This window comes from Phascolarctos cinereus, unplaced genomic scaffold, assembly GCF_003287225.1.
Source record: "Phascolarctos cinereus isolate Bilbo 61053 unplaced genomic scaffold, phaCin_HiC Scaffold_2;HRSCAF=192, whole genome shotgun sequence".
NCBI lineage: Eukaryota > Metazoa > Chordata > Mammalia > Diprotodontia > Phascolarctidae > Phascolarctos > Phascolarctos cinereus.
The window spans coordinates 150,591,487-150,615,291 of record NW_027555625.1 but is presented as its reverse complement, the minus strand read 5'-3'; the positions used below and the strand labels follow the sequence as shown (position 1 = coordinate 150,615,291).

The 23,805-nt window shown below is 37.7% G+C and overlaps 1 protein-coding gene across 7 annotated transcripts in view; it reads right to left on the bottom strand.

Moving 5' to 3' along the window:
* NINL (ninein like) overlaps nucleotides 1-23,805 on the bottom strand; it is a 182,964-nt gene that overhangs the window by 9,017 nt on the left and 150,142 nt on the right. For 5 of the 7 annotated variants that reach the window (XM_020987407.1, XM_078149685.1, XM_078149683.1 and 2 more), the window contains 5 exons: nucleotides 16,835-16,939; nucleotides 14,758-14,827; nucleotides 13,227-13,385; nucleotides 5,639-5,752; nucleotides 281-493 (listed from right to left, as the gene is read on the bottom strand). In XM_020987407.1, the coding sequence (XP_020843066.1) occupies nucleotides 281-493; nucleotides 5,639-5,752; nucleotides 13,227-13,385; nucleotides 14,758-14,827; nucleotides 16,835-16,939 (661 nt within the window). Of the gene's footprint in view, nucleotides 1-280; nucleotides 494-5,638; nucleotides 5,753-13,226; nucleotides 13,386-14,757; nucleotides 14,828-16,834; nucleotides 16,940-21,112; nucleotides 22,148-23,805 lie in introns of those variants that run through there. The other 2 variants (XM_078149684.1, XM_078149681.1) reach the window with 2 other exon arrangements.

Genomic DNA, 23,805 nt, shown 5'->3' with positions numbered 1-23,805 from the left:
TGATTAATTTTTAGTAATGAGGCCTTAGGGGAATGAACAAACATGGTTAAGCCCGGCTAAAATAATTTCCATTTCATTTGTTTTAGAGATTCATGAAAAAAAAAGTCATTTTGGGGGAAATTCTAGTTTGGGTTTTGTTTTTCTGAATAATTGAATGATAAGCCAAAACACACCTTTCAATATCAGCAAAGTGACTCTCAGATAGACATCTTGAAACTTGTTCCAGAACTAAGTCCCAGGATTCTGAATACAGCACCTCACATCAGCGTGCCCTGCTTACCTTCTGGCTTGCCAGTTGTCTACTCGCTTGCTCTGTGCGGAATTTAAAATCCTCCCGGAGATGCTGGACTGTCTGTTGTTCTTCTGCCAATGCATTCTGTAACTCAGTCACATAATCCTGAGGCACCAACTGGCACATCTGCTCCTTTACTTGAAACATCTCCTCTGTGTGTTGGGACTGCGCCAGCTTCAACTTTGCCTTGGCTTCTAGTAACTACATCCCAATAGGAAAGGCACAACAGTTACAGAAAAATTCTGAAAATCAGAGTTATTACCAGAAACGGTAGCAAAGGAGGCTCTGGTAGGCCAGGCAAGTATAGGATGACAGGCAGCAACAACACCAAAGTATAGGAAACACCTAACCACCAAAGTTCGAAGAGATGCTCAGAATTCTTTTTTGGTCTTAGAACAATAATTATTCACATTTATATAACACTTTAAAATTTACAAATGTTCCACCATCCACCAATAACCCTCTAATAAAATTATTTTTTTAAAAAACTGGCATCCATCACCCAAAACTCCTCAATAACCATATCCTGGCCCACCTACAGAACAAAAAATTATGTTCCTAACTTATCCTGAGGTACTGCAGGATGCTTAAGCATTTCTAAACTATCAATAAAGGCTTAAGCTCAGGTCAAGAGAGTTTTTGCTTTAAGTGTTTTATTATATTCAAATTCTCTAAAAAATTGGGGCAGCTACGTGGTACAGTGAATTACAGCACTAAGCCTAGATTGAAGAAGATCTGAGTGCAAATCTGACCCCAGACACATATTAGCTGTGTGACCCTGGGCAAGTCTAATCTTAATCTATTTGCTTCAGTTTTTTAATCTCTAAAATGAAATAATAATATAAATATTATTTATGTAAATGTTGTTGTTCTTCAGTCATAACTGACTCTTCGTGACCCCATTTGGGGTTTTCTTGGCAGAGACACTGGAGTGGTTTGCCACTTCCTCCTCCAGCTCATTTTATAAATGAGGAAACTGAGGCAAACAGGGTTAAATGACTTGCCCAGGGTCACAGATGGTAAATATCTGAGGTCAGATTTGAACTCAGGAAGATTAGTCTTCCTGATTCCGGGCCTGGCACTCTCTCCACCTAGTTTCCCACTTGTATAAATATAAATATATAAATTATATATAAAAATACAGAAATAAACACAAAAGATATAAATATATAAATTCATATATAAATGTTGTTATATTAGAATACTGATAGCACCTCTCTCCCAGGGTTGTTGCGAGGATAAAATGAGATAACTGTAAAATGCTTATTAGCACAGTGCCTGACACACAGCAGGCACTTATGTTTGCTATTATTATAATTATACCAAGTATGGTTTATATGTTAGCTTTATTAACCAGAACCCCAGACTAGCCTTCTACATCCCAAATGTGGCTGATAACATATAGTTCATTACATTATCATTCACAACATTACCATGAAAAGAAATAAAGCTACTGTCCTTATTACCCAAACTGAGAGGAACCAAAATGAAAAGTGAGCTCTCATGAGGAAACTCCAGAAATCTACTTTAAAGGGGATGCCACTGCTGCCATTCAGTTTTTATTCGGCAGGCCAAAGCAATTAATCAGCGTTGATTAAGTCCCTTCAACACCATGCTAAGCACTAGCCATGTCTCTACTACCAAGAACTTCTCCTGCACTGTGCAGAGACTGGTAAGTTCTCCTCAGAACAAAGGCAATTTTTGGCTTCCATGACTGGGAAATTTTTACTGACAAATATGGATATATGACACCCAAAATTTTTCAAGTCTTTTTCCAGAGAAATAACAGCTGGCGTGACAGTTTTAAGGCCTCAACTGCCTCCCAGCCCCAGAGTCCCTTCAAATCTTTCACTCTTATTTTAATCCCCTTCTACTAGCTGCAGATAAACCGGGGCTTGGTTACATAGTGACAATCATGACTCCAGAAGATATATGATGAAGCATGTCTCCCACCTGTTGGTAGAGAGGGGAAAGGCTATAGATGTAGAAGACATGTATTTCCTGATACAACCATTACAATTATATATTTTGATTGATTATACTTTTGTTCAAAAAGAGGCTTTTGTTTTTTAACTGGATGGGGGAAATCGGAGGATAATGATAGTGATAAAATGAAAAAAGGAAGAAAAGAAAGCAAAGTGTGTCAATGAAATGTTTTTAAAAATACCCAGGGGAGACAGGAGATGGAGACAGAAAAGCAGAGCAATGCTGGTACTACCACACTAAATTTAACTTGTATTACAAAGAACAAGCTGTATATAGCTGACTAGCAGTTGCATCTAACATCCTCATTCACTAGTCTTCTTTGTGCATGGAAATATTCATGTTTTTTGGTGACTTTCCAGTTCATAATGAAAAAAAAATTATATTAAAGAATACAATGGTCACCCTGGTCGTTTTGAACTTCCTTGCATTTCCTCTAGAACCATGATTATAAAGTACCCCAATCTAGGTCTCCTCTCATTAACAAGAGTCAAGAGTCAACCACCTGCATTTGTACTGCACTTCTGAAAAGTATCCCTGACAGGTAGCCTATAAGTGGCCTTTCATTAGAAAAGATAATAGAGGACAGCTGCTATTCTGAAATATACTTTTTCAATTGTCCTCCTAACCCTTCCTTCTTATTTTCTATGTGAGAAAAGCAGTTTACCGAATCAATTCTCAAGCATCCTCCTTGACTATCACATGACGGAGGAAGTAAATTTCTAGTACAGTTTAACCGTCTCACACATCCAGGGAAGTGAAATTCTCTCCTCGCCCTCTGGGTCCCACGGGGGCATCACCATTTATTCACTTCCTCATTCTGTAGGCTAGGTAGCCTGCTACCTCTTCTTTAGAGCACTCCCTTGAGGGCAGGGCCATTTCACCCGTCTGTATATCACCAATGTTCAGCATAGACACAGCAAGCACTTAACATACTCCTGATTGATTGCTGTAACAACAGGTAATTTTGCTCCATTTGGCCACATACCAAACGCCAGAATTTCAAAGCAAAAAGCATCTAAAACACTGTTAAACACTGGCCCTATCTTTCTAGGGAGGGGAACCAGTGTTAAACACCAGCAAACTCCAACAGTCCTTGATTTTCTTTCTATCATTTTATCTCTGTTAGTGCCTATAATTTGTTCTTCATTTTCACCCTATGTCCTTTGGGCATTCTTTCACTTTGGACTTATGCAAGTGTAAATAACAAAAACAAATAACAAAATATAACAATAACAAAAACAATTTTCCTCCTACAGAACAATGTAAAGGGGCAGCTAGGTGGTACAGTGGATAGAGGGCTGGGCCTCAAGACAGGAAGACTCATCTTCCTGAGTTCAAATCTGATCTCAGACACTTAACCAGCTGTGTGAGCCTGGTGCAAGTCACTTCACCCTATTTGTCTCAGTCTCCTTATCTGTAAAATGAGCTGGAGAAGAAAATGGCAAACCATTCCAATATCTTTGCCAAAAAACCCCAAATGGGTCACAAAGAGTTCGACACAACTGAAACTACTTAACAGTAACAAAACAGAACAATCATGTTCTTTTTCATTTGTCCCCAAAATAGATGAGACTGCATTTCTCAAAAGAGATACTATTTTGGTTCTTTCTTGTCCACTTGTCTATTTTGCAACCTCATGTAATTTTTCTTGTCTGTAGTGTATGACCATCATCAAATTTTACCAACATACTTCAAATCACAAAAGAATCAGCTTATGTTGTTGCAAGTCTTAGGCAAGAATTAAGGCGGAAATTTCCTGGAATGAATCCTTGAGACGCATTATGAAAATCTCCTTCCTCGAGAAACTAAAATTAGTCTGGTCAGTCTGAGATGGCATAGCTACAGTACAGGTAATGAGCCCCCTTAAACTGAAGGTATTTAAACATCAGGGACTGGATGACTTCTTGCTAAGGCTGGTATTGAGGGGATTCTATAACAGATAATGGTCAGGATAGATGGCCTTTGAAGAGTTTTCTAACTCTGGGATTGTATGATTCTATGACTGTTTCTCAAGGTTCCCTTCAGCTCTAGAAGTGTCAAAAGTACCACGCACAAGACAGTACAACGTTACAAAATCCTGAAATTCAAAGATGGAAGGAGCCTCAGAACCATCTAGTCCAGCCTATACATGAAGAGCGATGCCATTTACAACATCCTTTATAGCTGGTCATCCAGCCCTAGTTGGCCCTCAGTAATGGAGAACTCACTACTTCTCTAGCCAACCCACTTCATTTTTGGACAGTTATTAACAGCTGCATCTCTGCAACTGTATTATCTTTTCTACCACTATTCCCTTTTCTATAAGTGTTAGGGACTTAATTAGTCTCAGCAGATGTCTTAGTCCTGACCTGCTATCTTGCAAGCAGGCTTGGGTTGGCCTGCTCCTGAGTGTGAGGACGTATTTTGAGAGGCTCCTTAAGCAGACCAACTCTATTACTGATCTCAGCTCTGGAACATAAGAGTAAGTTCAAGGCTAGACTCAGAGGAGGGACATCATTATATATGTTCAAGTGTAGAACTGAGGGCAAACCTCTAGACATAACAGCCAAATTCTCTGCATATTTCTGTTGGGCTGGCGATGCTCACATTTACAATAGTGTGACTCCTTTGGAACTGGTGGGGCTTTTGGCTCTGTCTAGACTCCAACATCAGATCTGACACATGCCAAGAATAAGAAAGACTGATTCATTTTTGTATTTTTAAGATACAGTCAAAACAATCTCCTATACATATTTGTGATCCCATCCTTTTACCTCTAATTTCAGCATCCTATCTAGAAGAAGTATGGCATGATAGAAATCCACAAGACCTGGGGTTCAAGACCCACTCTCCATAACTGACATTAGCTGGGGCAATCCATTCCATTTTTGGACAACTGTAATTGTTATACATTAATGATGGCAGTTCTGCAGATAGATCATCTTTCCTACCACTATTCCCTCTTGATAGGCACATTACTAAACTTTTCTGAGCCTCAATTTCCTCACCTATAGAATAAGAATAATAATACCTATAGTATTTGCTCTCCAGGATTGTCATAAGACACTAAAGAGATATACAAAGTGTTCTGCAAACATTAAAGCTGAGTTATGATATATATAGACACAGATACAGATATTGTTATCATTAGTTACCACACATGATTCCAGTGACCCTTTACATTTTCCAGTTTCTTCACAAGAGTCCTGTACATAAAACCACCTCATGATTTAAACTCTCCATATGAAGACCCGAAGAGAACTTAAGTCATTCACCTAATGTCACACTAAAATTAGTGCCAGGACTTTCAAAACTCAGCCTGGCCATTTATGGCACATATGGAGCAGGCGAGAATCTGTGAGGGCCACAGCTGGCACGCACCTGACCCAGGTTTTCGTCAAGCTTCTCTCTCAGCTGTGATTCTGAAAGTCTCAGAGATCTGCATTCTTGATTCACCTGTTCAAGCTCCAGCTCCAGTTGCTGCATTTGACTATCCTGTGTATTAAATCAAATTCACAAACATAAGTATCATTTTAGCAATTTGATGGCTTCATTTGAGAAATGGATATGTGGGGGGCAGCTAGGTGGCACAGTGGATAGAGCCAACAGCCCTAGTTTCAGGAGGACCTGAGTTCAAATCTGGCCTCAGACACTTACCAGCTGTGTGACCCTGGGCAAGTCACTTCACCCTACTTCCTAAAAGTCCCCCCCCTGCAAAAAATGATATGTGGGTAAATTGTCAATATACTGCTGATTTATTAGATGTTCTCTTTTCTAGACTTAAACACTTATTTTTCCTTGAACTCAGAAGATTTTTTAAAAGTTCTTTTCATTCATTCATTCAATATGCAGTTATTAACTATACTGTGAGGGGTAATGAGATATGTGGTGTGAATAAACATAATCCTTTCTACCAATCCAAAGAAATAAACTAAAAGATTTTTCAGAATTCAACTGAATATTAAGTTCCAGAAATTTAAAAACAATGAGCATAAAATGTAAGAAAAGCTAGTTGTTCTAAATTACTGACCGAGATCTATGGATAAGGCAAGCATTTAGGACCAAAGAAAATATATAGAGCATAACAAAATGTAAAATAGATAATTTTGATTATATAAAATTAAGAAGTTTTTGCACAAACAGAAACAAGGCAACAAAAGTTATAAGGAAAGCAGAAAACTGGGGGGAAATTTTTGCAACAAGTATCTCTGATAAAATCTTCATTTCTCAAATATATAGAGAACTGAATCAAATTTATAAAAAAACAAGTCATTCCCCAGTTGATAAATGGTCAAAGGATATGAGCAGACAGTTTTCAGACAAAGAATCAAAGCTATCTATAGTCATATGAAAAAATGCTCTAAGTCATAATTGATTAGAGAAATGCACCATGAAACGGGATTCAGGATCAAACCTCTTTCTTAATGGGGGCCAGTGAATACTCTTCATTGTACTGCTGGCTTTTGGATGCAATAGTGATTGAGTGAAGGACTACAATCATCTTAACACACTCAGTAATAGCTATTGTTTATTATAATATTCAACTACAGTTGTGTTTTTTAAAAGTTAATAAAATCAGTAATACAAAATGCTGACTGCAATTTATGATGTTCAGGGCGCAAGATAGTTAAACATTTGTTAATTATTTCCTTATGGTAAAGAAGCCCCCACACGTTTTTTCATGACTTGTACTTTTTATTTCAATGTGTATATGCAGTGGCTTAGACTGAGGTTTGATTCTCGATTGACTGAATGTACACAAACATTAATAATTGTTAAACTCTGAAATTAAAATTTCGTATTGAATTCACCATCAGAAAACTTTCTATGTTGATGTTTTGGTCTGTATGGTTGTTTATCAGTTTGGGATGTGCTATGATGCTTCTGCTTTTGCTGTGTTGCCTAGGTGTTGTCTGCATGTAACAAATAATTCTGATTACATGTGGTATGCCACGGCTAAATTTAAACCTCATTCTTTTTTTTTGGGGGGGGGAGTATAAGCAATGGGGTTAAATGACTTGCCCAGGGTCACACATCTAGTAAGTGTTATGTGTCTAAGGCTGGATTTGAACTCAGGTCCTCCTGAATCCAGGGCTGGTGCCACTGTGCCACCTACCTGCCCCTAAACTTCATTCCTTAAGAAGGAATTTTATTTACAGTATATGATAACCCCAAAATCTCTGAGGGTTTAAGGTTTTAAAATGAATTCCTTTGTTTTGCCATTATGCTGTTATTTAAAAAACATTAGTCAAAAGCACCCTACCTCTGGCTCGCTCCATTCACTGTAACAGGAACCCCAATATTACTGTTTGGGGTTTGTTAGGTTTGGGAACTGAACTGGAGAAGAAAAAGCGTAACTCCTGAATGTTGACTGGGGAAGAGGTTCTCTATATATAGTGAAAACAGGGTGATAGCCACCTAATTTTCAGTTAATTTTGCTCTACATGGACTAGTTTATTTTACCAGATAAAAAGAAAGGCATTCTTTATGTATAGTGAATGTGGGATGAGAGCCACTAAGTTAAGTTTTACTTTGTTATACTTAGGCCCATTACTTTAATGTTTGTTTTATCTAGTTAATGTTTTATACCTGAACCAGTTTAATGCTTGACCAGATCACAAGCAATAGCTGTAAATGTTTGCTTCAAAGTTTATATCTCCATCATCAAGATCATATAAGCAATCTATAAATAGTACAAGCTAAGTTATATCTAGGCATCTTTACAACATATTGTAATTTATTAGCAGATTTTCAAGATAAAGTGTGACACGGTGAAAATCTGCTTTGGTAAATAAAATGCTAATTCAAGATGGCAAAAAAAAAGTGATTTAATTAAAACAACCCTGAGGTACCACCTCATACCTATCAGATTGGCTAGCATGACAGAAAAGGAAAATGATGGAAGTTGAAGGGGAAGTGAGAAAACTGGAACACTAAGACACTTGGTAGAGTTGTTGTTTTGGGTTTTTGTTTGTTTTTTGCTTTTTCTCTGGTGAGGCAATTATTGTAACTTGCCCAGGATCACACAGCTAGTAAGTGTCAAGTGTCTGAGGTCGAATTTGAACTCAGGTCCTCCTGACTCCAAGGCTGAAGCTCTATCCACTGCACCACCTAGCTGCCCCTAACTTGGTATAGTTGTGAAGTGATCCAACCATTCTGGAGAGCAATTTGGAACTATGCCTAAAGGCTAATAAAATTGTGCATATCCTTTGATCCAGCAATACCACTACTAGGTCTAGATTACAAAGACATCCCAAAAAAGTGAAAAGGACCTATTTGTACAAAAATATTTATAACGGTTCTTTTTTTTGGTGGTGGCTAAGAATTAGAAATTGAAGGGATGCCCATCAATTGGGGAATGACTAAACAAGCTATGGTATATGATTGTAATGAAATATGTGCTATAAGAAATGACAAGAAGGATGATTTCAGAAAAACCATGAAAGACTTACATAAGTAAGTGATGCAAAATGAAGTGAACAGAACCAGGAGAACATTGTACATGGTAACAGCAATGTTGTTCAGTGAAGAGTTCAGTGAAGAACTGTTAGCTATTCTCAGCAATACAATGATCCAAGACAATCCCAAAGGACTAATGATGAAGCATACTATTCACCTCTAGAGAAAGAACTGATACTGTTTGAATACAGACGGAAGCATGCTATTTTTTCTTTTCTTTCTTTCACTCTTTTTCTTTTATTCAAATCTTCTTGTACAAAATGAATGTTTGACATAATTGCACATGTATAACCTATATCTGATTATTTATTGTCTCAGGGAGAGGGGAATGGAGTAAGGGAAGAATAGAATTTGGAACTCAAAATTTTTTTTTAAATGTTAAAAAATTGTTTTAACATGTAATTAAGGGAGAAAATAAAATATATATTAAAGAAATTACTGACCTTCAGGGAAAATATGTTCATAGTACAAGGTCTCATCATTTTGATGTTGGGTATAAAGATGAGAGGCACTAGTATTATTTTAGGCTTTCTGTGCTATGAAGAGATAACTCTGTACTCTGTGGTATAACGTCAAAAATGCTGAACTCAGAACCAGGAAAAGCACAAGTTCAAATTCTACATTAGAGGTGCAGCTAGGTGGTGCAGTGGATAGAGCACCAGCCCTGAAGTCAGGAGGACCTAAGTTCAAATCCGGCCTCAGACCAAACACTTAACACTTATTACCTATGTGACTCTGGGCAAGTCACTTAACCCTAATTGCCTAAAAAACCAAAACAAACAAACAAAAATTCTGCATTGGATACTTTATTATCTATGTGACCCTATGAGATCACTTAACCTCAATAAGACTCAGTTTCTTCCTGCATGGAGCTAATATTTTATTAACTGCCTCAGAGGGCTACCATAAGGATCAAATAAGGTATTGTATGTAAAGTGCTTTGTAATTTTTCAAATTCTACATAAATGTCAGTTGTCATTATTGTATATGCATAGACATAAGAGAAATAGCTCACAGTTATAGTACTTTTAGGCTTCCAAAGCACTTTAAAATTTATACAATGCTTTCTTCATAACAACCCAATTAGTGTTATTGACACTATTTGTTGTTGTTATTCCATGTTTTTTCAGTCGTGTCCAACCCCATCAGTGGTTTTTGTGGCAAAGATACTGGAGTGGTTTGCCATTTCCTTCTCCAGCTCATTTTACAGATGAGGAAACTGAGTCAAATAGGGTTAAATGACTTGCCCAGGGTCACATAGATAATATGCTAGTAAGTGTCTGAGGCTGGATTTGAACTCAGGAAACTGAGTCATCTTGACTCCAGACCCAGCCCTCCATTCACTGTGCCACTTATCTACCCATATAAATACTATAGTAAGCACATTGTAATGGAGTACATTATTGTGCTCATTTTACATATAAAGGAAACTGAGGTATAAAGAGTGGAATGATATGCTCAGTGTCACATAACTAGTAAGTTTAAGAGCTAGGATTTGAACCCAGATCTCCTGACTCCAAAGTGAGTATTTTTTCCACTATACCACAGATCTGACCTGCAATATAATACGATCTGTAGCACAGTATATGCTTCGCGACCATTTTTTTTTAAACTGAGTTTTATGGTTTTCTTGGGTGAAAAATCCAAGGTTGTCCATTTTTATATGGTTGGTTAAAAAAACTGTCTTAAATTATTATGATTATTTCTATGTTTTAAAAAATTGTTGCCTTTAATTCAATTCAGCTAAGTTTTAATTAATGGCTCTCTATGTGTAAGGCATTGTGCTAGCCACTGAGGATACAGGGATAAAGTGACCCTCCAATTACCCTGTATATATATATGTTGTATTTACCCATTTTTTGCATGTTGATTCCCCTATTGGGATGTGGGTGCCTGGAGGACATCTGGACTGGGTTCTGGCCTTTCTTTGTGTGTCCCCAGTATCTAGGGACTATATACCAGTGTCTGGTGTATAGTAAGTGATTAATAAATGCTTAGTGACTAAAAAGGGAGTCCATTCCCTCCAAGAGTTTATATTATACTGGGAAATATAACTTGTTAACAGACACAATATGGTTTAAAGGAGAGAGAAAAAGCAGTAACAAGTAGGGAGATCAGGAAAGGATTCCTGTAGGAGACACCTCCTAAGTTAAATCTTGAAGGAAGTCAGTGATTCTAAGAGGAAAAGTAAGGGAGTCCATTCCAGGGACATGGGACAACCTGTGCAAGGACAGGGAGGTGTGAGATAGAAGGCCAGATTCAGATAAAATCAAGTAAGGCAGTGTAACTGGAACAGAGAATGCATGAGGGAAAGTAATGGGAAATCAGTTGGAAAAGGTAAGCTAAAAGGCAAATTGTGAAGGCGTTTAAAAGCCAGACTAAATAGTCTATACTTTATCCTTGGGGCAAGAGAGAAACAGAAAATTCTTGAGTAGGGAGGAGAGTGGCATGGCAGATTTGTGTTTTGAGAAGATTATTTTGGAAGCTGTGTGGATAGATTACAGAGCAGAAAGTCTGGAAGCAGATGGACCAATTAGGAAGCTATTGCAATGATACCAGAATGAAGTAATGAGGGGATGCGGGAAGAAGGAGATGGATGTGAGATTTTATGTGGAGAAAGAATCAACAATGCAAAATTAAAGAGAAGAGACAGAGATAAGAAAGACACACTTCAGAAAGACGAGTGGAACACTGCATTCATTGTCAGATTTTTGGGATACATTTATTAATTTTGCTTGCTTTTTTCTTTCTTTTTTAAAAAATCTTTTTTATAGGAGATGGCTCTCTGGGAAGAGAGAAGGAGATTATAGACTGAATAAGGCAGGAGGGGGGAAAGAGGAGGATGGAGAGGAAGAAACAAGGATAATTGCAAGATTCCTAGATGATAAGGTGATTTCTTGAAAGGATGGTGATTTCCTCAACAGAAAGGGGAAGTTGATAGGAAAGACAGATTTCAGAATAGAATGAGCCTGGCTTTGGTCATGGCACAATAGGATCATAGAGTTAGAAGTGGAAAGGACCTTGCAGCCCCAAACTCCCTACTCCCAAAGGTCACTACAATATGATTAACTCCCAGGATGCCAGTCTGGACTTAGGAGGTCTGCTCTTACTGGGAAGCAGTCACCGAATATACCATGAGATTTGATCTACTCTAGTATCTTCTTATGTTACCTATAAGTAATTATAGGGTTCTCAATCTAACGGAACAATCTCCCACGTCGGCTTCTAAAATCAATGCCATCCATATCCTTGAGGCTGGACCAAGCTAGGCCCCTTGAGCTTGGAAGGGTATAGCGACATGTACCAAGGAATTCAACTACTGCATTCATAATGTCCAACACGGCCATACCATAACGTGAGTAAAAATGCAATATTTAACAATGTAAATCCTGTTAATTTTACCTTCATAACCTCTCTCATATACACTCCTCCTCTGACACTACCACCACCCTCCTGCAGGCCCTTATTACCTCATGCTTGGACTACTGCAAAAGCGTTCTGGGTCATCCCCCTGTCTCAAGTCTCTCCCCACTCCTGTTCATATGGATATGTCCTACTGATCTTCCTGAAACACAACTCAGACCACATCAAACCCCCATCCCTGAATTTAATCAACCCCAGTGGCTTCCTGTTACCTCCAAGATCCAATATAAAATCCTCTGTATGGCTTTTAACACCCTTCATAACCCGGCCATCTTCTGCTTTTCCAATCTCACATCTTACTCCCTTCTACTACTCTGCAATCCAGTGACACTGGTCTCCTTGCCAGTCCTCAAACAATATAGTCCATCTCCAAAGTCTGGGAATTTTTAGTGACTATTCCACTCATGCTTAGAACTCCTTCCCTCCTCATCTTCACTTCCTGGCTTTCTTCAAGTCTCATTTAAAATTCCACCTTCTTCAAGAAAGAAGCCTTTTCTGGTTATCCACAATCTTAATGCCTTTCCTCTGAGACTATCCCCAATTAGCATGTGTATATATACATATGTGTGTGTGTATCCCCACATAGTTATCTGCACATCATTTCCCCCATTACCCTGTGAACTCCTTAAAAGCAGGCACAGTCTCCTGCCTTTCTTTGTATCTTCATCTTTTAGCAAAATGCCTGGGGCTTAATAAATGCTAGTTGATTGACTTAACAAAATTAAGAAAGAGAAAAACCAATGGCCCTTTTTAGTTATTTAAATGGAGAATTCAAAAACTTGCTATTTTGGTTACTTAATTCTATTTGATTTTTCTAGCCTTCAACCTACAACACTGAAAGACTATTATATGGAACATCTCTGGCTTCTTCCCAACAGGGCCTGAATCTTTGAGCAATCATTATATTTTCTTTCTTAATCTACCAACACTAAAATCCCTGATTCCATTAGAGTCAACTAACAGACACTTAAATATTTACCTAGCTGCGTGTCTTAGCTCGTCTTCCCTCTGTCTCTATGACTCGTGTCCAAACTGCCTTTCTTCTCATTTCTTGGATTATCTATTGTGGCTGCCCAGTCTCACTCACCTTCTCCTTTTTCCGACATCCCTCTTCTGTAAGTCTCTGTGTTAACTGCTGCACAGTTTGTTGGCTGCTCTCATTCTGAGCCTGTAGCACAGAGACCTCATCAGTCAACTGACTGATCTTGATGTTGAGCTGGGATATTTCATTCTTGCGCTTCTCTGTCTGAAGGAAAAGATTTTTTTAAATAAAGAGAGAAAATGGCTAAACAAATTGTGCTACATGAAAGTAATGCAATATTACCAGCTTGAAAAAAAAATATGAAGAACACAAAGAATTACGGAACATTCTACATGAACTGATACAAAGCGATGTAAGCAGAGCCAGAAAAACAGTCTACACAATGACTATAACAATGTAAATGGAAAGAACCACCACAAAACAAATGCAAAATCACAGAAAAGAGACAGAGATAAGACAAACCCTACCCCCGCCCCCCTGCCCACTTCTTTAAGTGGAACACTGCATTCACCGTCAGATTTTTTGGATACATTTATTAATTTTGCTTGCTTTTTTCTTTCTTTTTCAAAAACCTTTTTATAGGGGAGGGCTTTCTACAGAGAGAGGGAGAAATCAAGATGATGACAGATATCAATAAAAATTTGTTTTTAAAAGACAGAGAAATTTCACTGACAGCTCAATAATTTAGGAAAAAAGTAATCATTTTCATTTCATTCCTTAACAGATAAAATGTTTTAGTTCATGAAATGGAAATGGAACAGACCTATAATATTCTGAAAACCCACAGGAATTATTTGATGATAATTTGAATCCAGTGTTCTGAAAACCTCTGCCACATATTAAAACACATTACATATTTTAATAATTCACCATACTAAAGTAAAACATGATTGCCAAATTTTTAAAAGCTTACTTATCGAAAAATTATTTTAAATGCTGTACTAATACATAAACTCCATTCACCAATATGTCTTAATGATATTATGGAATGGAAGCTGGGGAAGTAGAAAGGGCACTAAAGCTGGAATTAAGTCAGTTTGAAGCCCACCTCTAACACTTTCTAGCCATATGGTCACAGGCAAATCACTTAGTCTTTCTGGATCTCAGTTTACACATCTATAAAGTGCACATAACAATACCTACTTCACAAGATTTTTTATAAGGATGAAATAACAATGTATACAAAGTCCTCTGTAAACTTTAAAATGGTAAATAAGTATCAGATACTATTAACATTGCTCCTAGCAAAAACTGCAGTTCCTTAAAAAAAAAAAAACCCACCTACAAAATGTATCTTTGCCACGGTGTTACATCATGAAATAATGGGAAAACCATTGCTTCTAATCCTAGCTTTATCACTTACTAATTGAGTAGCCTTGGGCAAATCTTTTCACCATCTCTGCATGTGTTTTCCTTCCCCTCCAGCAAAGAGGTGGAACTCGATCTCAAAGGATGCTGGCCTCTCTAAAATTCTATGACTCTAACGTGATTGGAGTCATTCAACCAAGAAGAGGTTCATGCTCTCATATTTTCAGCTTATTCTTAGGTATGTCTGAAAAAGATGTTAATATTTTACCTGTTTACTATACTCTTCTATTTCAGAGAAAGCCTTTTCCTTTTCTCTCTGTAATTCTTCTATTTGCTTCCTGTTCAGAAAAAAGTCATTAATAGCACAGGCAACAATTCAGCAAAAAAAAAAATCACTAAACTCTTTATATCCTGAGCTAGTGAACCCATTGCTATATACTAGTAAATATTTATTATTTAATGTAGTGTTACATTATATCATACTAGTAAATTGTATCTACTAGTAAAATGTGTAAAACCGCAACTACCAATCAAATTATTCCATCTGCATCATATTCCATTTTCGTATTACCAGTTTGGATTTTGAGCTACATAATTATTTTGAATTTTTTTAAAATCTAATAGATATTAGCAGACACAATGACGTCCATATAAAACGAACAGAAAAAGAGGACTATGTATGAAATTGTGGAACATTTTTACATGCAGCTTGCATTTTTAAGCATATATAATTTGACATGGTAGTGAAAACTGTCTTGTTTGTGTCTCTTTCTGAAATTCCTTCTGCTCTATGTAATTATTTTTAAACATGCTTCTAATACCAAATCAGCCATATTTATTTAAATAATTTACATTTTTCTTTTAGTGTATATTGTTTTAATTCAAAAATTAGGCTACTTACAGTTTGTTTCTTTTTCCCTCAAATATACACTACTCTTTAATTCATTTATTTCATTGGGCAAAATGTATGCTTGAAATTGTAAGAGCTTGTATTGAACTATCTATACACTCTCTTGACCATATTCTTGAAGCCAAATAGCACAGAAGGTTTGGGGGCAGGGGATATTTATTCTCCATAAACATCTTCTGAAAAAATATGCCAGTAAGTATTTGCATATACATAAATGAGAGGCAGCTAAGGCGGTGCCGTGGATAGAGCGCCAGGTCTACAGTCAGGAAGATCTGCGTTCAAATCTGGCCTCAGACACCTATTAGCTATACATAACCTGGGACAAGTCACTTAACCCTGTTTGCCTCAGTTTCCTCATCTGTAAAATGAGCTGGAGAAGGAAATTATAAATCACTCCAGGATCTCTGCCAAGAAAATCCCATGGACAAAGTTTACAGTGTCACAAAGAGTCAGATAACACTGAACTAACTGAACAACAACATACATCAAGGCATCACTCTCACACACACACACACACACACACACACACACACACACACACACACACACACACATACACACAGAGCTTCTGCTGGTAGTTTTCTGAATTGGAAGGGCTATCATACCATAATCAGTAAAGGGCAAATGTTCTGGGGATCGAGAAGGTCATTTGTTCATTTCAGTCATGTCTGACTCTCTGTGACTCCATTTGGGGTTTTCTTGACAGAGATATTGGCGTTGTTTGCCATTTCCTTCTGCAGATCATTTTACAGATAAAGAAATGCAGGTAAACAAGGTTAAATGACTTGCCCAAGGTCATATAGCTAGTACACATCTGAGGCTGGAATTGAACTCATGAAGATGAGTCTTCCTGACTCCAGGCCTGGCACTTACTCCCCTGCTACTGTTTCCAATAATTCTGATGAAAACACCATAGTCTTTCGCCCTCTAAGGCTGCCTGTAGCCAACCTATAACAACAGAACTTAATCCAGGCTTCTGAGCGGATGTTTTTGGCTGATTCTCACATTACAGAACTCAATGTGTTTTCATGAAAGTTAGAGATCCAAGTGAGATCTTTGTGAGTGGCTTTTCCCTAGGGAATTCAGTTGCATAGCTTCTTCTGTGTGTCTTTGTTTGTATTCTCCTGTATAATATGTGTCCTTGGGGGAAAGCCTCATGCACTAGCTTATATTACAAGCTGCTAGCGGTCTCCTGGCACAGCCAATACCAAAAAGCTTGGGGAAATGAGGACACAGTGTCACAAGGTGCATAATGACTGAATCCTTGACGACACTTTCCATATTCTCTTGGGTATGCTTGTTCCAGAAGGGGTCACAGAACCCTTAAAAGCTGAATCAGAAGGTATGTTCAACTGTCTTCTCAAATATCATGCAGATAAACAACATGGAAGGGTGCAGGCTATAACCATTTAAATAATGTAAAAAGAGCCCTTACTTCTGTTGGTCCCCTTCTATTGCTGTATCTTCTAGCTCCTGCTGAAACCTTTTTAGCTTACTTTTTAGTAAACGGTTATCTTCAGAAAGTTTACACAACTCGATTCTGCAGATAAAGAAAAAAAAAAACAATTATGATGTTGGAGGCATGACTACCATTTTCATTCTACTTTTTAGCCTGGTTTCCAATGGAATGAAACCTTATAAAAATCCTCCGGTCCACATTTTCCCATCTACCCTCCCCCACTCAGTGATGTCATATGCTGATGTTTTCTTGGTGATTTTACAGGATAGACTTCCTGGATTTGAAAAATCTCTTTTCAGTGTGAACTCTACCTAAACAATTTTCCTTATTTAAACACAGAAAATTAGGCTTCCTTACCTTATGATACTACCTTGCAGGTATACTTGTTCGAAGCTTCCATACAGTTAGCTAATCACAAATATATATACATACATTTTTTCTGGTTTCTTTTGCTGAGGGTTTTTCCTTTACAAAAGCTAATCTGTCCTTCCACCGCACTCCACCTCAATACCACTTCCTGAAGGAAAACATCTATTGTGTTAAAGGGGCCAGGTGTACCAAAGGTAGATGAGAACTGCTAACTGGTACCTGTGCCCACACCCAGCAACAACCTGCAGGTGACTTTATTTTATTTTTTTGGAAAACAACACTTTATCAGTAAAACAAACAAACAAAAAAAGCCACCTCTTTCCTATGGAATAGAGGAAAATAAAGGAAAACTAAATGGTCACCAAGAACTATCAAGTAATTAATCATTAGTACTAGGAACAGAGTGTGGTAGTCCAAACCGGGCTCATATTAAGGCATTTTTTTGTGTCTTCCTACATAGAATGGACCCCATCCCTGTACCCCTGTCCCTGAAAAACAAAAGAAAACAAAAAAAATCCCCCAAAACACCAACTTATCTTCAAAAAGAAAAAGTAAAACACTAACCCATCTCCTAATAAAAAGAGAGATTATTGCTCTAGATGCTGAGCCCTTTCCTTGGCATCCCCTCAGAATTTTTTATCAGGTGTTTCCTATCAAAATCCTGATGAATGATGGAATGTTAGAGATCAGAAAGTAAAGGGGGATAGATATCATATCTATATATCACATATATATAGATATATAGATAAGAGTGGGCATAGCACTACCTCACCTCTCTAATAATCTTGTTTTAAATTCAAAGTACCGCTTCCACTGAATTCTATTCACTCTGGCTTGTCTGCAAGAGGTAGTTTGGGGTCTCATACCCCTAGCCATCCCAACTAAGTTCCATCAACTAGAACTTCAGAACTACATCTACTTTATTTTTCTTCTTAGCTTTCTATAAAGGGGAGAGGAAAGAGAAGAAAAATGCATCCAACACTGACTATCAGCTTGATTCCTCAAGCTGGCTAGTTAGTGCCTTAGACTCCTGAAACTTTTCTGGGTGTCCTGGGGACCAAAGGAATACATCTCCCAGTTCCAAACCAACCCCTAGTAGCTCCCAAAGCTCCCTACATCTCAAGCCATCCCAACAATAACTATCTGCATAGAAAGCCAGAACCAGTGAACCTGGAAAAGAGAGCAATTTTATCATAATTGTGGCACTCTCAGCCACCATGGATAAATGAAAAGAGGATGCTGTCAGCACAGCATGAGAGATGCATAGGGATTGATGTGAATGATACAGAACACCCAGGACTAATAATGAGGCACATGTATTCCTCAATTGGGGCAGTATTAATGGCAGGGGTGCCTCCTTCCACTGTTTTCCCTTATCTTTATGCTTGTATGTGTGTGCCAAGGCCCTGTATATCTTCCAAACGTTTGCACTCCACCCCATTCCATCACTAAACTAAAATGAAATCATCTGCTATGCCTCCAAGTTCAATTGCTTCTAGACTGGGATTGTTTTCAACAGTAACAACAAAAAATTACCCATGGAAGCACCAAGACAGAGAAAGACTAAAAAAAGCAAAGACTAGGATGGGCTTACCTGTTATATGCCCTATTTGCCCCTTATTCAGCATGGGGAAGACACAAGGTGAATTCTTCCTGTCTAATGTATACTGTCACCCCTAGTTCCCCATAAGCCCTGGCAAAGGAGCACCACCAAATGGAAAACACCAGAGCAAGGAGGCACTCAGATATGGAAGAGGAAAAATCTGTAGGTGACTTTAAAAGGATATTAAGTAGACTCCAATGACTAAATTATAGCTGTTACTTATAACAAGGCAAAGTGGAAGCCAAGAAAGGTAGCAATCTTGGGAGATAAAAATACATAGGTGTTTTATCCACAGGAGTCGTAGAGTGGTGAGCTTTTCTCTTTGCTAATCTGCCCTTTTGCACCACTCTGGGACCAGCAACAGAAACCTCGGAAACATCTACAACTGTTTACAGGGATAGCTTTGAAAAGAAAAAATTAACTGAAGGGATTATATAAGGAGAGAAAAATGGTTATGAGTGGCAATAGGATGAAGGAAGTCTATCTGGCTGAATGGTCATTTTATAACACATAACTGGTAGAGATCATTTACTTATTTAAATGTCAACCATGAATAGAAAATAATGACTAATAATAATGAATAAATCTAAGTCTTACTCTTACTACTCATATAATCTGTCCTTAGCATATTTAGGTAGTAGGGAAAGGGGATAAACACCAGCCAAGATCAGTCAATAAATCCATCTATCCCGACTTCCTTTCCCCCAAATCCTACCATAGTTAAGGGACAACATGTATAATGGGCATTTATTCTATGGACTAATCATTTAGTTTCGGGTAGCTCCTCACTTGCATAACTCCTTATTTTTCTAAAACATGCAAAAGAAATTATGGCGTATATAGTGAGTTGGCAAAGAAATAAAAATCAAGAAATCAGGATCTGCAGGGAGGCAATATTTTAACTTAAAGCCTGCCTAAGAGAAATCCAGCCTGTCCAAGTAGAAGCATGCCAATTGCAAACACAGCAAAAGCCCTCTCATTTCAAACACTTAAATGTAACCATATGGAAAATGCCAATGAATCAGATGATTTTTTTTAAGTTCAAAGGGACCTAGAGGTCACACTATTTTAAAAGACTCAAGTTGAAAGAACTTACAGCACTTTCAAACAAAAACTTAACAACTTAAATCCCCAACTCTATTACTTTCACATGATCTGACAAAATGCCTGCCAAGTCAGAGGAAGGTTGGTCTTCCACCAGACAATAAGAAAATAAAAGGCAGTACATCTATAAAGCTCAGAATGGTCAAAGATGAATACATGAACAGTGTCTCGATTATTCCTCAATACCTCATTTCAAATAGGTACTAGAAGCCTCAAAACCTTAATGGAAATCACATAATCACAACAACTTAGAATTAAAATAATAGTAAAAAAAAACTACTTCATCCAACTAAAGGCCCTAATTGCAATTTTTAAAAAGCCATCGTGCAAAACCTGTAACATTGTAAATGATCCTATTTTTGCCTGCTTCCAATTTTCACTCATTTTTCTTACTTTCCATCTTGTTTACAGCACTCAACTTGCTTAACAACAAATATTTTCAATAGGTGCTGACAGATGCCTAGAAAGAGCTTATACAACCTAGGAGGTAACTAATGTATAAGGAGGTCATGGGAAAGTTAAATGCTTATTCCTCCATTTGGGCAAATTAGAGACAGGATAAACCAGAAGACAAACATTCCATTTCACACAATAATACCCCAAACTCCTTCATCTTCTTAGCCCAAGTCTGTAAGCGATGTGGTAGGTAAGCACTGAAAAGGTGGGTAAAGTGGGGTCATTAGTAAACAGTGACCCTTTAGTTGTGGGTTTTTTCTTACTAAAACCCCCCAAAATGTTTAGAGATCAAACCTGTCATTTTCTCTTGAATGTGTTTCTTTCTCAAGGGTCCAGACTAGCCCTTCCAGCTGAATCAGCTTAATCTTCATCTCGTCCTTTTCCCTTTCTAGCTGGGTCTCAGTCTCCCACTTCTTTTCTTCCACCACCTCCTCTTTATGCTTTAATTGACTAAGCATCGCTTCCTCCCTTTCCCGAAGTACTGACAGCTCCTCTTCTTTGGTCCTCAGTTGCTTTTCTAGCTGCTGGTGTGACTGTATATACATGTCTAATAGCTCTGCTCCCTTCTTAATAGCTTCTTCCCGGAGACACAGTTCATGCTCCAAGGTCATTATATGTTTCTGGGCCTGCTCCTCTGTCTCCTGTACCTGTGTGGTCAAGTTTTGTTCCTTCATCCTCACTAATTCCAGCTCTTCAGTGAGCTTCCCAGTTTGTTCCTTAAAAATTGCTCTCTGCTTCTCAATATCTTCCTTTCCTGAAAAAGCCACACTCTTTTTTGGCTGCAGAGCTGGGATCAAGTTGTTCTCTGTGGAAATAGAGCAACCAAGCCATTCTCCTCTGTTTTCAATAAAAGCAACTTCTCTCTGATATTGAGATGATCTGACAAATTCTCATTCTGGATGCCTCTTTCCTCAACAGAAAGCAACTGTTCCTTCATCTGTTGCTCCTCACCTTTCCACCCCTCTTCAGATCCAGGTGGTGAGGCAACTGTTACTCCAAGAGAAAGGAACATGGCTTCTTCTGTTTTTGGCAAAGTCAAATTGGCATCTCTGATCTTGACACCATCAAATAGCCTTTGAGATGACAGCAATGTCTGAAATTCACATGGTTTGTGAACAGTCTCAGTAGGGCAATTTTGTTCCTTTAGTTCAGTTACATACTTTGTTCCTAAATTACTTATGTTGTCTCCTTCAAGTTCTTTCTTTTTTTGAATAAAAAACAGATCTCCAGACTTGTCATGATTTTCACCTTTGGATTTCGGCCACGCCAATAACTGCTCACCTTGTTTCCAGTCCTCTTCATACAGGTTCCCTTGGTTTCTGCTCTTGTGTGGAAAAAATATTTCTTGGCTAGTCACAGACTTGGTTTCATTATTTATCTGTCTGTTCTCATCAGATAAGAGGGCCCTCATTTTCTCTGTTTCATGGGTAAGCCTTTCTATTTGCATTCTGTAAGTGAGTTCAACCTTCTCCTTTTCAATGACAAACATTTTGCATATCCTAGCATGTTCTTCATTCATCCTTTCTTCCAGCTTCAGCTCTTTCTTTTTATACTGAGTAAATATTTCCTTTTCTTTCTCTTCCCATTTCTTTTTTTCTAAATCACACTGTTCCTTTATCTCTCTCACTTGCAGGCTGTATCTCTGTAACATGTCTTCTTTTTCATGCTGATGTTGCACCAATAACCTCTTATAATTTTCAGCATGCTGGGCTTCTGTCCATGACAGCTTTTGATTCAATTCCATCTCTGCCTCTGTCCTGCAGATAAACAATTTTATATTGACCCACGTTCAATAACAATATGCATATTGTTGGCTTTCCTAGGTCTATACCACAGATCTTGTTTTTGAGGTGAGAAAAGTCACCTTGTCTGTTTTGATATATTCAGCTCAAGTGCTCTTTACCATTCCCACCAAAAATGTATGAAATTAACCATTGTTTGTCAAGGCTTTTTTTCCACAAAAGTACATAACCCAATATATTTTAAAGAACAGAATTAAGCCTGATGAGCAAGTAAAGTAGATTCTCAAAATGATAAAGGACTTTATTAGTAAGAAATGCAGACTTCAAAGAAGGATAAAGAAAAGACTGTGTTTTCAATACAGAAGGCCACTGGCATAAAGAGGCCTAATTCTATGTAGATGTTCAAGGAAAAAGACTGTTAACTTCAATTAGAAGTCATTAAAGCTTAGAGCATAAAAGCTCTGATAGACTGAAAATGCCCTATCACTCAGGTTTTAATGAAATGTGTTAAGTTAGCAGTTACCAAACAAGAACAGAAGACTGAGTCATGAAGGTTGTTGCTGGCTTCTCTTTTGAATGTGAATCTCTTGGCTAATTGCCCTTTTTATATGTTAACATTCGTCATGTACCAAACAACATATACTTGCTTTTTTTACTTTAAATCAAAGTTGATCTCCATTTTAAAGCAAATTAAGCTATTGGTGTGAGTTGCTATATATCATGTCTACACACATACTAATTTTCACATGTCCTACTTGAAAATGTGCAAATGCTGAATTTAATATGGCGAGTTTTCTTTAAATTCATTAATTCAACAGCTGAATTTCATTTAAACCTGTCTTTCAAAAGATAAAAAAAGAGGATTTCTGAGGTGTAGACACAAGAAGTAATCTAAGTGTCTTTTTGCTAAATATTGCACCAAGCTTTTCACAGAGAGAGTACACCAGTGTAAAAGCAAAGGATCTGTGTTCAATTCATCTTTATGGACTGAGTTGAAGGGGAAGAAATCATTGCCTGTATTCTGTAGGGTACAAGGATACTCTACAGCAATTAATCTTCTTACCAACAAGCATTTGTAGAGCACTAACTATGTGTCTAGCATTTCTGCTTGAACAACTGGTGCTTCTGGGTCATTGTATTACCAAATGGCTAAGATTCCCAATGGGATAGTCAGAAGAAGCTTGAGGAAATGTGGCTGTGTTCTTCTAACATATAATCTAAATAGGTACAATTATCACCCTCTGTCCACTACGGAACTAGTTTCCCTTCCATTAAGTATAAGTAGTGAATCCAAAGGTAGATGACTAGAGAAGCACAATGTAGCATTCTCCTTAACACAAGAGAGAAATAATAAATAGATGTGTACACCTTTTGTCAATGCATTCTCATTATGCCATATTTAGCAACTGTCTCAGGGCATCATTGTACAAAAGTAAGTGAAAACCTTCGCTGCAGAAAATCTATTAATTTCCTTTTCACTGATGATTTCTTCATATTCAAATGTCAGCTCCATGGTGGAGCATAACTTCCTAGGCTATATTAATGGAAACAACTCAAAAATGCTGCCAAACTCTGACCCAGAGAAGAGGAGGAAATATACTCCCCTCCTTTTGGCAAAGAAGTTGGGGAGAAGGGGGATTCTCTAGATAGGAATGTTGCCTATACTGTCCTAT